The sequence below is a fragment of the Punica granatum genome, chromosome 1, assembly GCF_007655135.1.
Source record: "Punica granatum isolate Tunisia-2019 chromosome 1, ASM765513v2, whole genome shotgun sequence".
Lineage (NCBI taxonomy): Eukaryota > Viridiplantae > Streptophyta > Magnoliopsida > Myrtales > Lythraceae > Punica > Punica granatum.
The window spans coordinates 10,422,888-10,437,964 of record NC_045127.1 but is presented as its reverse complement, the minus strand read 5'-3'; the positions used below and the strand labels follow the sequence as shown (position 1 = coordinate 10,437,964).

The 15,077-nt window shown below is 40.4% G+C and overlaps 3 protein-coding genes across 3 annotated transcripts; 2 read left to right on the top strand and 1 right to left on the bottom strand.

Moving 5' to 3' along the window:
• Positions 1-748: 748 nt before the first annotated feature.
• On the top strand, positions 749-3,199 carry LOC116210953 (14-3-3-like protein B). Its single transcript, XM_031545120.1, has 4 exons — positions 749-1,336; positions 1,954-2,076; positions 2,601-2,717; positions 2,818-3,199. The coding sequence occupies exons 1-4, from the start codon at positions 839-841 to the stop codon at positions 2,836-2,838; spliced, it is 759 nt and encodes a 252-aa protein (XP_031400980.1). The 5' UTR covers positions 749-838; the 3' UTR covers positions 2,839-3,199.
• A 2,716-nt stretch (positions 3,200-5,915) lies between these two features.
• Positions 5,916-8,257, top strand: LOC116210959 (protein CutA, chloroplastic). The gene is made up of 6 exons (XM_031545130.1): positions 5,916-6,187; positions 6,264-6,382; positions 6,993-7,055; positions 7,298-7,329; positions 7,764-7,858; positions 7,978-8,257. Exons 1-6 carry the CDS (start codon positions 5,997-5,999, stop codon positions 8,057-8,059), a joined length of 582 nt encoding a protein of 193 aa, XP_031400990.1. The 5' UTR covers positions 5,916-5,996; the 3' UTR covers positions 8,060-8,257.
• Positions 8,258-11,060: 2,803 nt separating this feature from the next.
• LOC116192609 (agamous-like MADS-box protein AGL61) lies at positions 11,061-12,049 on the bottom strand. Its single transcript, XM_031521203.1, has one exon. It carries the CDS (start codon positions 11,851-11,853, stop codon positions 11,146-11,148), a length of 708 nt encoding a protein of 235 aa, XP_031377063.1. The 5' UTR covers positions 11,854-12,049; the 3' UTR covers positions 11,061-11,145.
• Between the last annotated feature and the right edge of the window lie 3,028 nt (positions 12,050-15,077).

Here is a 15,077-nt window from a genome sequence, read left to right as displayed (position 1 = left end):
GGTCGAGGCATGTTAAACCAATTCAATTATTTTTCCTAATTGCATATTGGTTTATTAACTTATGTTAAACATACTCGCATATTGAATCGTGCATAATCTCATTATCTTAGAAATTACATGTTCTGTAAAGTTACAATGTATCTCGATATGCAAAATGTTGCTTATTATATTTCTAATTAATTCGAAACTCAACAAACAAAATTAAAATAAAAAAAAGAAAACATTCATGCTAATACGAAAAACTTTTATACCGATCATGAGGAGTCCCCTTTCTTCAAATACCTTTCATAAATTCAACTTAGAACATATCAACTTTTTTTTTTAAAAAAAAAAAAAGCTCACCCATGCCAAATACAAGACTACTTTTTAAAATATTCTCAATAATAATTCCATACTCTCGATATTAATAATAAATATGCATATATAATCTATAAAACATCAACCAAAACGTTCATAATGCATTGCACTTGACACATTAACTAAGATATATATAAATATAAAGGCCTCGATAGCGCAGACAAACACGGCAAGTTTAATAATTGAAATTCGAAAAAAAGGGAAAGATAAAGGAGAAATAGGCAACCATAACTGTTCCATCCTACTCCACGCTGTACCCTACCCCACCGCCCCCTCCACATCAGCAGCCGCGTCAGATCCGACGGTGCATATGCGCTAATCCCGTGAGCGCGGCCACACCCGAACTTTTCCAAAGATCTTCTCCTTTAAAACCCCTCCCCATCTCCCCCCTTTGATTTCAACAATCAATCAAATTTCCCCAAATTACTCTCTCTCTCTACTTTCTCTCTCTAACTTTGCGCCACTGAGTCGACTCGCTGCCATGGCATCGGCGATCCCCGACAACCTGACCAGGGAGCAGTACGTATACCTCGCCAAGCTCGCCGAGCAGGCGGAGCGATACGAGGAGATGGTCCAGTTCATGCAGAAGCTGGTGCTCGGGTCGACCCCGGCCGGCGAGCTCACGGTCGAGGAGCGGAACCTCCTCTCCGTGGCCTACAAGAACGTGATCGGCTCCCTCCGGGCCGCCTGGCGCATCGTCTCCTCCATCGAGCAGAAGGAGGAGGGCCGGAAGAACGAGGAGCACGTCGTGCTCGTCAAGGAGTACAGATCCAAGGTCGAGAACGAGCTCTCGGAGATCTGCGCCAGCATCCTCAGCCTCCTCGACTCGAATCTGATCCCCTCAGCCACCGCCGGCGAGTCCAAGGTCTTCTACTTGAAGATGAAGGGTGACTACCACCGTTACCTGGCCGAGTTTAAGATCGGAGACGAGAGGAAGGCCGCTGCCGAGGATACTATGCTCGCCTACAAGGCCGCTCAGGTATATGGATCACTGAAGTTTAACATGTTGGTGGAGAGTTCATTTCTTTCTTGCCTGATTAGAGATCGGAAGCCTTCTGTGATATTGTTTGACTAATAGTCTCTTACCTTTGACCTTTGCTTCCGTATGAATCCAGTAGATATATGAATTGCAGTGCTTTGACTAGGATGTCCTAGCACTTGGTGTTGCTCCTTTGCTACCTATATCTTGAGATTTTGAGGATCGAAGATCGAGATTTATCGTATTCCGATGTTTGCCAAGGGTTTGGAAGCATATGATCAGGGCTTTAAAGCTTAGCAGCTCCAAATTGCTCTTCAGACTGTTAGTTTTGGTGGTATTTCATTTGGATAGTAAAATTGCGTCAATCCTAAACAATTTTTGACTGGAAGAATGAAATTGTAGCATCGAATCTCGGGTTTATTTGATATCTGTGTTTCCAGCCTCTCACGACTCGTGAGGGGCGAAAAGAATGAGGTCGCGTTTCATTGGCTTTAAAACTGTTGCTGAGCTAGCAATAGGCTGTAGAATTCGGAATTATTTTAGTGTTAATCGATTTACTAGAATATCTTATTGGGGATTTGACATCTGTATTTAATTGAATATCTTTCATTTTGAAGGACATTGCTATGGCTGATCTGGCTCCAACACACCCGATAAGGCTTGGGCTGGCACTCAACTTCTCGGTCTTCTACTATGAGATACTCAACCAGTCCGACAAAGCATGCAGCATGGCCAAACAGGTAAGCGCTTCTCGGTTGTTACCTCTGCAAGTTAGGTCCATAGATACATGTCTTTCTCAGTTTGGTGGTTGCTAAATGAGTCGGAAAGATAAGTTTTGTAATATTTAACGGTGGCCCTTCCAATTAGAAAATAGGAGCTTCTGATGGAGTCCATTGGTTGTGCTGGTTTAGTCAGTTGGTACTGTTTGTTGACTTTGTTATTTTAATGGGGCTGCTTTATTTGACTTAGCTTAAGCTTTCATAACTTGGTTTGATTGTTCTCTGAACCTTAATAATTTGAAAATATGAACTTCTGTGAGGGATTTTGAATATCTTAGAACTGGTCTAGATTTTGACATTGTCTTTGTTTTTGTTTTTGGTTTTTTTTTTCTCTTGCTTTGACAAATTACTTAGCTGCCTTCGTATTCTAAACATGACCGTGGAGTCGAGCACTATTGCCATTCTATAGTATTCATTGTTGGGTCGGGAGCACACATTATTGGGTATTTTCAAATGAAATGTGTTGTGTGCTCTTGTTTGGTCAGGCATTCGAGGAAGCCATTGCAGAGCTGGACACTCTCGGGGAAGAATCCTACAAGGACAGCACTCTCATCATGCAGCTTCTCAGGGACAACCTCACCCTCTGGACTTCTGACGTCCAGGTAAAGACTGCATCTTCTCATGTTTGGTTCCCCACCTGCGAACGTGGTCTGTTATATCCACATTGATAACGATTCGATCGTGAATTTTTTTGCAATGCAGGACCAATTAGACGAGTCCTAGAGAAGGTTTGGAGCTCTGACCCGGAATCTTAGAAAGTTTCTCCTGGAGGAGGTGGGCTGTGAATGTCATTTATCTTATATGCTGATGATTAAGAAGTGTGCTTTTGGTGGTGACCTGGTGTTCTTATATTTAGAGATCAAATCTTCTTCTTCTACTTCTACTTGGAATTCTCTATGGATTTGGATACCGTAGCTCCCTTGGTATTGTTAACTAGTCTCGAAATTTCTCCATGCGATTGATTCTTAGTACTCGTTCTATCAAAAACCAATCGAGAAAAGAATTGGTTTGTAGGTTTGTTGGGAGTGTGAATCAAGCGACCAGTATAAGTTTTCTGCTGTTTTAGATAAAGAAATTGCCTTCAGAAGTGTTGATCTTGATCTTGTAGACGCCGACCTGTTCATCAGAGCCATTTTTTTTTTCTCCTAACGACTTAACTGGTTAGGATTTTGTGATGCTAAGGAAAGTGCAGTGATCGATCAAAGACAAAATATTTAATTGGTCCTTAAAAGATACTCATTATATAAATTCGTCCTTGAAAGATTTTTGTTATGTAAATTAGTTTCGCGTTCTGGACACGGTCATTTGGCTCGTCAAATGCCATGGTAGTCGCGAAAATTCTGAAATGATGTCATTTTTCATTAATGAATTTTTTTTCTCAAATTAAAAGATCACAATTTTTTTAAATAACAAAAGGTATCGGAATCCTATGACGACCTCACCCGAGAGGAGATCTCTGGAGGGGGTCTCATTGATCTGCCCCTCCCCCTCTCTATCTTTTTTCTCGAACCATAAAGGGGGGAGGGGGGGAGGGATCGATAACCCCTCCAAGGGACCTATGGGACACCTCCAACGACCTCGTCTGAGCGGGAGGTTGTGGGGACGATAAGGAGCCCCCCCTCCCTCTCTCTCTCAGTTCTCCCCAGAAGAGAGAGACAGAGGGAGGGGCAGATCGGGGTACCTCGACGATGCCCCCTCCCTCATTAAAAAAATGATTTTTTTTTAAAATTGAGAAAAATTAATTTATTAAGCAAAATCGAAATCGTTTTGGGGTTTTTCGTGGCTGATATGGTATTTTACGAGTTATATTAGTGTTTTTTGTGAGGGATGAGATGGAAAATGGTATGGAGGGACTAATGTGTTCAAACGGTTAAATTAATTTGTATAACAAAAATCTTTTAGGGACCAATTTGTATGTTTTCTTTTGATCAAACATCAATTGGTCGTGACCGGTAAGATTTTCTAGGAAAACATTTTTTGCAGGAACTTGCTTGATTAGTATGCCAATTTTCAAAACAATTGAGTTAATGAAAATCGCCGTAGTTTGTGATATGACTGGCGTGTGGTGGGCCGAAGTCATCGATGCATTGGACATGGCATACAGCCCAAGACGTGGCTGTCATTGGTTTTGTTTTTCTTTCTTTTTGTCGTTTTTCAATTCGGACTGCATGGAAAAGTGTCCATATAAATTAAGACAATAAGAGAAAAATTATAATACAATTAACATAATAATACAATCAAATAGAAATACTAATAATTAATAAAGGATACGAATAATTTCACTGGACTCAGAACTTTTTATTATCAAGCGAAAACGTACGCCTATATCTTATGCCATCGTTCATCACCTTTTGGTATAATTAGAAATAGAAATTTGGTAGTTTGATTACAATGATAAATAAGTAATTAGTCATCAAGAGGTCTAAAAGCCAGTAATTACACCATGTAATAATTATATCATGTGAAATTTCCTACCGACACGCCCATAGTTAGAAAATTTCATTTTGGCACAGATGAACGATATTCATCCATCACACGGGGCAGCCCAAAGACTAATGGCAAGTTTTTAGAAAATTCATTCTTCATTTCCATCTCTATTTTTTTACTTATTTTCTAAATTTATTTCTCAATAAAAAGTTTAAAAACATAGTTACTAATATTAAAATAAAAAATTCTTTACTCTGAGAAAAATTGAGAAGTATTCTGAACTAGTAAAAACTTATACATAATAAAATTTTACCTAAAAAGTCATGCAAATAACAATATAACTCAATTTTATCATTTGAAAAAAAGCATAGTACATGTATAATAATTTTCTCTTATAGTTATTAATATATAAACTCAACTTTGCAACGAGAAAAATTAATAAAATTTTCAAGCAAGTCCGATTATTAAATTAAAAAAATAAACTGAAAAAAGAGACTCGGGATAAAAGCAAAAAAAACTTTTGATAATTTTAGAGTAAAATATATGATAATCAATGTCGGAATTCTTCAATTCAAGAAAACAAATTAAAAAGAAAGTTAAAAATTAGAAGATAGAAATGCAAACAATTATCTAATAGAAATTTGGAAAATTTAAAAAAAATGTTTTTCTAATTCATGGACAAACTTGAATAGCGGAAAAGAAAATTTTCATAGAAAATTTCTTCATTTATATATAAATAAACATTTTTGTTTTGCAATTCTGAACTTTTTAGAATTTTTTTTAAGAAAGACGAAGAATTCTTGAGAAGTAGACGGGTCCTAATCTTCTATATCCTACGTGAAATTCCATTATGTCACATAAACACACACAAGGCTAAAGGGAGTTGCAATACTAGGCTTGAAAGCCAATCTAAACGAGCAATTTTCTCCCTAAAACATGGGCCCGATGACTACCGGCCTACTCCCTAGCAAGCAAAGTTCGAGCTCAATCAAAGAGGGAAATTACGAGCAAATTGTAGAAACTTCATTATAAATGTCAGAATAATGACTCGTACTAGATGACAAGTAGACTCATCTCATACTATGTATGAGCCATACTTATGGGATCAATAGTCGCCAAAACTCGCTTCTTAATTGGATTACTCGAGCTGCTTTATCTTCGCATTGGCAGGGATAAGGGATGTAGAACGAAAATTTCGATGAGTCAGGACATTGGGCCTTCGACTTCAAGCATCTAATGAGTGCCACCGTTTAATCAGAAGTTTGCTAGTTCATATGGGAAAATGAATCAAAGATGGAAGCTACGCGAAAATAGCAAGGTATTATCCCATAATTAATCCCGGGAGCCCAGCCCGGCCCGGCGTTCTGAAAATGGATGGCCATCAAGTGAAGTAACGAATCTAGACGGGCGTGACTGGGACGCGACGCACCTGATTATAACCCTACCACCTTCCGATGGCTTCGGCAGTCTGGAGCAGAGCATCCTCGATCGTCTCCTCCTCCTCCGTCATCTCCTCCGCCACCGTCCGCCGACGCTTTCCCCTGGTCGGCGCATTCTGCGTCCTCACCTTCGGCCTCTCCAACCTCTCCTATTCTCTCCTCAAGACGGGCTGCGCTCAGTCTCTCCCCTTTGCTCCGCTCTTAAGGTTACCCAATCCCCTATATAGCTGCTGTCTCTCTCATTTTCTGCTTGTCCCGTCGCCTGATCCCCTTTGCGCTCAGATCGAAGTTCGGAGGACGTTCAGCAGGCAGCAGGACTTTCCGCTCCGCGAGAATGGAAGCCGGTGGTAACACTGTGCCGAGCATTGTCGTCTACGTCACTGTTCCAAACAAGGAAGCAGGCGAGCGGCTTCTACCCTTGCTGTTTCTTCAACTGCTTTTTGGTTAATCTGATTGCTGTGTGTTCTTCCGCCATTGATGTTAGTGCATTTGCCTAGTAGTGAGCTACAGTTATGCGGTCAGGATGATCGGAATTTGCTCGTCTATGGAGGATTTGGACTGCCAATTTGTAAAACCAGGCCATGTCAGTGAATTAGCTGTTCTGTTATTCGAAAACAAGCTCAAATAAGCGTTCTTCTTCGGGTTAATCTCCGTTTGCTCTGCAAAACGCTGTTTCTAATCCTCAAAAATTTACGACTGTAGAAATGTGAGCAGAGAGCATTTCTGTGAATGCCCCTTTCGTGCGCGCAAGGCATATTACCCAATTTACCATTTCGTTGATTGGGAGAAATAGTTTAGGTGGCTTCTTTGCCCTGAAATTGTCTCGAGATGGTTGGTTCATTTGAAAGGTAATATAGGTGACCTACATAAATAATTCGTATCGTCCCCATCAATTTTGTCGTGCAATTTCCCTTCTCTCTGTGCTATATCCATTTGCTGCTTTTCTTTTATTAGTTGAAGTTCTTGTTCACCGAGAGAACTTTTTTGTTTGTGAATTAAATTGTCTTGTAGGGAAGAAGTTGGCTGAGAGTATAGTCCGAGAAAAACTTGCAGCATGTGTGAATCGAGTACCAGGTGCGTGTCCATCTGAGCTCTAGCAGGAAAGTTGTTATGCTGTATGCCAGTTTAAGCAGGACTGCTAAGTCTAAACTAGTTGTTTTTCGATGAAATGTGTTCTCTTATATTAGTTTCCACGCAATTTGCCTTCCTTGGTTTGGTGGTCTAGTTTCTGCTGGTCTTGTTGAATAACAGCAGAAAATTTATTTCCTTCTGTCGGTTGCATGATCTAATATATGAACTTCCACAAAATTTTACAGGTATTGAATCAGTTTATCAGTGGGAAGGAGAGGTATGTAATCTCGAGGCTTGCTTGATTAGTGACATCTCATTTGTAATGCTCTGAGCAACTGAATTGTTTGATAGAATAACCATTTCAATCTAGTAAGTAGTAAGCATTAGAATCGTAGCTCAAGTGTTCAGATATGTTGCATGATCGTCCAATTGAACAGTCCAACCTAGTAAGCATTAGAATCGTAGCTCAAGTGTTCAGATATGTTGCATGATCGTCCAATTGAACAGTCCAACCTAGTAAGCATTAGAATCATAGCTTAAGTGTCGCGGCATATTTTGTCTTTCTTCACCCTGATCATACTGAATTTTTCTGGGCTTTTATTAGCAAAAAAATGGTAAAAAAACTGGATTTGTAAACCTGTGCATTCAATTTTGTAACCTGACAAAAGTGAGCATGTAGCTTTATATATTGAATCCCTGCTCCTATTGCAGGTGCAGACAGACTCCGAGGAATTGCTGATAATCAAGACGAGGCAATCTCTGCTAGAAGCTCTCACTGAGCACGTCAAGGCCAACCATGAATACGAGTAAGTATGCTGCATCCTTTATAGGCGATAGCACGAGTTATGGCCACGGTACTTTAGTTGTTTGTTTGCAACTAGAAGATATGGAGCAATGCATTATATCTTGATGGCGTTCTTTGCAGCGTTCCAGAAGTCATAGCTTTGCCTATTCTTGGGGGCAGCGTCCAGTACCTGGAATGGATTAAGAACAGCACCAGGGATTGAGGTAATTTCTGTAAGAAAACCTGGTTTCGGAATCATGTACTTAGTACAAAAACCATCGCTGCCGTTTCCATGTGCCGACCCTGTTAGTTTGGCATCTCATGGTTTCTGTGAGCTTGAATAAAGATGGTTGGTTCACTTCTGTAAGTTGGTATATAAGAATGAATACTGCTGGTCAACTGTTTCTTCGGTTTCCTCTTCTCTTCTTCGTGCAGTCTACATGCTGTTTGAAACAGTTTCTACATATGTTCTCTAAGAGCAGTAAACCGCTATTGTTCGTAAACCGTGATGCCAGCTGATTGCTGAAACTCATGAGCTTGAAAGGCTGATGTACTGCTATATCCAATTATGAAAAGTTTCCGTTTCATAAAATATACCACGTCAACATTTAAACAAGTTTAGGAGAGTCTAATCAGGAGTTGTGTCTTTAGCATGAGCCTTCTTGCCTTGCTTTGCTTCGCTATCCAAGCTAGATTCATCGTTCACTTGTCGAATGATTATTCCGGACTGGCTATCATAATCAAGAATCGTCCCACTTCTTCCGCAAGTGCATTAGTTTACTAAAAGATTTGCAGATAATCAATGGTATATGTTCTACCAGTATTACTCACACTTTTCTTAACATAGAATTCGGAGAACCCAGCAACAATTCCCATATCAGACGCAATTCACGATTGAATGTTTGGTGAAGATCACGTGCTTAAACATTTTTCACCCTATCCGGCTCTCCCCTTAATTAAGTGCTTAATTTTTGGGTCGGTTCGGGAAATCGATCTCCCCGGTCAAGAGCTCAGAGGGACCCCTCCAGTAGAATTGATATGTAGGCTCCGGTACCTTGAGAAGTTAGCTGTTGGTTTCAACTCTCTGCATGGACCTGTGTCCGTGGACTTGGCAAACTGTGTCAAGTTGCGTTACTTGGATTTGGGCAGCAACCTATTTATTAGTGGCCCTTTCCCGAGCACATCCGCTATTAGTGAGTTGAGGTACCAATACATCGATGCTGGCAGTTTCTCTGGCTCCTTCCCTTGGGCTTCATTTAGAAACACGGGCAACGTCGTAGTTTTGAGCGTTGGGGACAATGTTTTCGACATATCGCCATTTCCCACGGAGATTTCAGTTCTTCATCAATTGAATTGGATGTACATGTCGAACTGTAGTATCGAGGGAGAAATTCCTGCTGGAATTGGAAGCCTCAAGAGCCCCACAAACTTTGGACGTCTCCCTGAATTACCTGACAGGTAGAATTCCACCCGAGATGGGGAAATTTGGTCGATCTACACCAGCTCGAGCTCTACGGTAATGCTCTGACAGGGAAATTCCCGGTTGGATTTGGGAACTTGACCGAGCTTCCATACTTCCATGCCTCCATGAACCAACTGGAAGGTGATTTATCCGAGTTAAGGTTTATGACGAAGCTGGACCCTTTGGTGCTTTTTCGCAACAACTTTTCGGGCGAGGTGCCACGAGAGTACGGGGAATTCCAGAAGCTCATCAACATGTCTCTCTGTTATAACAGGCTTACGGGTCCTCTGCCTCACGCCCGTGGATCGTGGGCAGAGTTCAATTACATCGATGTGTCTGGCAATTTTTGATTCGGAGGTCTTAAGTCCTCAGCTCGATAAGGCACATAAACGTGGTGAAAATTGTATGGCAGCATCACCAGCAAGTGCTTGAGCTTTATGGTGAATGAATATCTTCCAAAGGGTAACTTGTGGGATCATCTCCATACGGATGCGGAGCCCGAGCACCTTGCTTGGAAGAGAAAGTTATGAGATAGCTCTCGGAGTTGCCCGGGGACTCGATCAGCTCAATCAGCTCGATCTACCAGGGTACCCGTCAAAACAACGGCTCGAAGAGAGGCTGCTGCTCGCATATCATGAAGCCAACAAAGGACTCCGGTTCTCATGTATATATTAGGAAATAAACCTCTTTTAATAGATTTAGGAAATGTATTTGTTATCTGAATTACTTTGTCTCGAGCGCCTAAGGTGTATGCAGATTTTTTCTAGGCCCTGTGTGTGCAAATTTGCTCAAAAGAAATATTTTGTATTCCGTCAATATACGTGCTTCACTTGAAAAATACTTTGCTTAAAAGGGCGGAAAAAAGAGAGAGAGAGATCCTCATACTATTTGTTGAGGATGTTAATCATAAATTGAAAACAATAAATGAATATTCATGGATTTATATGAGAATTGGATATTACTACTTATCAGCTTGAGTTTTTAAATGAAAATGAGCCCGAACCCGTATAAGCCCAATGGAAATTCAATATGGTATCGAAGCGGGTTACGCTTCCGCGTGGGCTCACACAATGCCGACCCAATATTGAAAGTAGCCAAAAGAGCGCCTCGTGTTAATCCCCCTCGCTTGAGCACAGAAGATGAGTCCGGCTCAAGGTCAGTTGTTGAGGGCGGTATTTAAGGGCACGTGATAACGTATAGATAGAAATTGACCACACGTTGCACGTGAGGGCTGGTGCTGAGGATGTTAATCGCACATTGGAAAAATGAATGAATATCCATGGATTTATATGAGACTTAGATACCACCACTTATCAGCTTGAGCTTTTAAGTGGAAATGGATCCCGTATAAGCCCAATGGAAATTCAATACTATTGGGTTGGCCAAAATGGCAGATTAATGCTACGTTTGGATTCAAAGTAACATTTTAAAATCAGATTTTGATTTTGAAAAAAAATGATATAAATGGTTATGTATGGAGCCCATCATTTTATTTTGTATGAATTATTTTGTTTTGTTGTGGAAAAAAAGTGGTATAAATGGGATTCACCATTTGACTTTGTATGAATTATTTTATTTTATTATAAATAGAATTAAGTTAAAGTTAAATTTTAAAATCATATCGGGAAATCAAACAAGTCAACATCCCGAAAGAGATCAAAATCGGTCAACAGACTATTTCTCATGACTACCTACAGTACCAAAATATTGACGAATTTTCTGGACCCCATAAAGAATGACAGACAAAAATATTAACGTCGCATGGCATGAACATCGATTGCTATCGCTGTCTGTCATCATTCAGGACCATAGAGGCATATACCCAACATCATCATATTCAAACTCCTTCAAGAGGCTGCTCTGAGACTCCCCAACTCTTCATCTCCCAAGCCGATCTCCTCCTCCTCCACTGCCTCCACGCCATTACTCGTGTCGAGCACCCCCGTGCCCAAAGTATCCACCACAGTGCTGCTGGCTGAAGCCATGGGCGCAGAAGCCGGAGAAAACGCGGTACTGGTGGGCGCCGTGTTGTTCCTCATCTCCTCCGCTTTCTGGGTGGCCTTCTCCATCAACCTCTCCACGCACTCTATGTAGTGCTCGAGCTCCTCCTCCTCCGCTATGTCCTCCATCGGATCCTCCCACCACCGCTGCGGCTGCCCCTTGCACTCTGCCTCTATCTTACGCGTCCTTGCCTCTTCGAGCCTCGATAACATCTCCCTTTCCCGTCGCATGTACTCGCTCAGGCGCGGGTCCGCCCCGCACGAGAATGACATAGCATCACCTGACTTGGAGTCCTCCACTGCAGAGGTTGATCCAAGAAAACGACGGAGGACCTTGGATGCGGACGGGGCGCCGTACACGAAGGGATTGCCGTGGGGAGAGTAGGCGATGATTGCGACCTCTGCGCCGCACAGGACCGAGAGTTCGCTCGCCTTCCTGAAGAGGCCACCCCGGCGCTTGGTGAAGGTCACCTCCCTAGCGTTCTTGTCCTCGATCTTCTTCAACTCGGTTCTTCTCCGACTCCGGCCACGCCTACCACCGCCGTCCTCCGCCATATCTGTCCCTGGCACTGTGATTATGTGATCGTTGCTCCGCGTAAGAACTACTGGATACGAGTAATGTATGTCTGTGTGTACGTAAGAAGACAATTCAATTGACGCCAACCCCTGTCTGAACTACTTATATATATATATATATAAACAATATAGTGTATGTCTGTGTGTATAACATATTAGCGTGACCAACATATCCTTCTCGCTCAAGTTAGGAAATATACCCAAGGTATTATCAAAATTTAAGAAATATATCATGCAAGTTGTTCAATCTAGGAAATAATTTTATGTTAATGTATATAATGCATAGTCTCTCTCTCTCTCTCTCTCTCTCTCTCTCTCTCTCTCTCTCTCTCGGTTACACAATGCATATTTATTTTATCAGCACAATATATTCCATATAGATATATGACGGGTCCGCACAATATATTTCATCTAGATTTAGCACATATTTACTTATAGTGTATTCTTTAATTTATTCCTTTTGGCTCAAAATATGTTCATATCGATTATCACATACTAGGAGTAATTTGTGCACTGATCACATCAAATAACGACGGGTTCGATGAATTACAACTCATACATACGTAGATCGTGTAGACTGCTCAACCGCCTAAAATGTGATGATAATAATTAAGTTAGTTAATTAGCGGAAACCTAAAGCGATGGATCAAAATTAAAGGAAGCTTCGCTATAGAGTATCGCATTAGCTCCCTTGTCAAGTAATGGTCTCATGAATTAAGTTCCCCCAAATATTAATCAATCTCATATTTAGTAGTTTAAGCTTTAACTAATTGCAAGGGATCAAGTGATGACATATCCAATTGACTGGGACGTACTACTTCATATTTCACCCAAAAGAATGTGAAATAGGTTGCCAAATACAAAGACGAGGTTCGGAGGCGATTGGATAGCCTCAATTGTTGCCACTCTAGCCGATCAAAATCGGATTTCATTGTGGCGACGAACGACCAATTATGCAATCGATCTTCCAATAAATTTCAGCCTCTCAATTCATGGCCATTAGATGATGCGCTCAAGCCTAGACTTCCCAATTCCCATTATCATTGCCAGCATAGACGGAACCAATATATAAGTAAATAACCCTCGTGTTTCACCCCCAAAAAAAGGCCTTCATGTTTTCCGGGATAACGATGAAGCCAAAGACCTCTTTTGCTGGTGTAAGCTAGGTTATTGAATCGTGTCAACTTTTTCGGTGTGTGGTTATTGAATCATGTCAATATCGAGCGCTCATATATACTGGGCTCGACGACGTGACTTGCCTCTTAAGCCTGCTAGCTGTCAAAGCCAGGGGATTCACAAGCCATCTCATTAGAGGTTTTAGCTAGTCGTCACTTCTGGTGTAGACTTCCTTGATCTTTAGCTCACTCGGCCTTCTCCCATCACCAAAACGAGACGACTAACAGCAAGTGTCTTTCCATTGTCATCCGTCGCGCTCAACGAGCTATAAGTTCAATGGAATTAAATCACAATCTATCCCTTGAATGCGCGGAGGAGATTTGTTATCTATGTCTCAAAGATGCATTCGCATTCCCCATATCGCCAGACACCAAGTTGATTGTTAGTACAGTACACGAGTACCATAGGTAAAGAAAAACTGAGACAAGCCATTTTGTAGGTAAGTAAAGGTAAATAGCTGGAACTAAGTCTTTATCAATTAATAAATTGATCAATTTTACCAGAAAATTTATGCTATGATAGTCTTCCTTCATCTCTCACTGCGTCTCTGCAAATATTGGGACTATACACACACACACACACACACACATACACACACTAAGTGCTGAAACATTATTGTGGATGGAGAAACGGCTTTATTTATGTTAAGGATCGTATTTAAGCATGAAAAAGTTGATTTATACATATTGGTGTTGATTTAAATCGATGCTCGATTTTCTTCCTTCTTTCGATTGACCTTCTGCGAGGATCCTATTCCATCTTCGATATTCTTTTATCTACCATTCGAAACACACAAAACCATACATGCATATGTATACATGGGTCTCTAGCCAGAATATCGTTAGTCGGTTCAATCAACTGCATGATCAAGGGTATGGCAATACCTAACTATATAGTATTTGTATTCCATTACTCTAATTCACAATCTGTTCGATTTCTTTTCCGGCTTAGGTCTCTAAATGCATAACGCAGAGATAGAGAGATGAGGTTTCAATTCCATTGCCCGTGTATAGCCCAGCATGAATTTATTATTTTCTTGAAAACTCCCTCCAGATTATAATTTCTTAATTTCTGAACTCTCTTCAGTATTCAGCCTTCTGATTAATAACAAAGAGCTCTTAACTATAATGATATGCAGCCATGTTTTTTTTTTTTTGCCAAAATGTTAAGCAACCAATTAAAAACAAGAATAATTTGATTAAGCCCACGGGCCGAGCCCAACCTATCTAATTGAGGGTAATGAGATTGTGCATGTATACAGTCTGGACCCTTATACGAAGACCAGGTGTGGATCTTCTACACATAATTAAAATCCATTAACAAAATCCGTCATTTTCTGATCAAAGAGATTTAGAGTAGCGACACACATGCCCTCACCTAAAAGTCAAGAGGTTCGGGTTTTGATTTTCTCATCACTAGAACTGCTTGTGCACATTTATTTAGAATTTTTATTTTCTTGTATTATACCCATGAGCTTCCTTTGTAATAAAAAAAAATCCACCATTTTTCTATGTTTGTTTGTTTTTGATATGATGAGAATTTATATGTGAAATAATACAAATTTTGTAAAACCTCTCTGGCTTAATAATTTCTTTCAATATGCAGCCTTTTATTTAAGTTAATAACTCTCGATATTGATCGTCTCCATATTCCAGTCAAATTATATCCAAATACTAGTCACGTAACTTGCCCATAACACTATAAAAATGCATCCATACAACTGATAATGTATCCCAGGATTTAATTTCGAACGAACTCAGACGAGAACATTTTGAGACACTTTAAATTATGAAGGGCATATTTGATACCCCAGATGAACTTATACCGAGAGAATGCTGAGACGAATTAACCATGTGTATATCTCCTTATAATTATCATTATTTTGTCTATGATTTCTTTTTATTGAGAGTTTAGAATCTCATATGAAAAAATTAAGTAAAATTCAACGGACTTATAAAAAATTGAATACCATAACCTATCGGTTTGAACTTTTGTATTAGAGATGGAATTGGTCCAATTTAGAGGCA

Coding starts and splice junctions, on each gene's coding strand:
- LOC116210959 (XM_031545130.1), top strand. CDS start 5,997: ATGGCTTCGGCAGTCTGGAGCAGAGCATCCTCGATCGTCTCCTCCTCC. Junction 6,383..6,992: donor TGTTCCAAACAAGGAAGCAG/GCGAGCGGCTTC, acceptor ATTGTCTTGTAG/GGAAGAAGTTGGCTGAGAGT. Junction 7,056..7,297: donor ATGTGTGAATCGAGTACCAG/GTGCGTGTCCAT, acceptor AAAATTTTACAG/GTATTGAATCAGTTTATCAG.
- LOC116192609 (XM_031521203.1), bottom strand. CDS start 11,853: ATGGCGGAGGACGGCGGTGGTAGGCGTGGCCGGAGTCGGAGAAGAACC.
- LOC116210953 (XM_031545120.1), top strand. CDS start 839: ATGGCATCGGCGATCCCCGACAACCTGACCAGGGAGCAGTACGTATAC. Junction 1,337..1,953: donor TCGCCTACAAGGCCGCTCAG/GTATATGGATCA, acceptor TTCATTTTGAAG/GACATTGCTATGGCTGATCT. Junction 2,077..2,600: donor CATGCAGCATGGCCAAACAG/GTAAGCGCTTCT, acceptor TTGTTTGGTCAG/GCATTCGAGGAAGCCATTGC.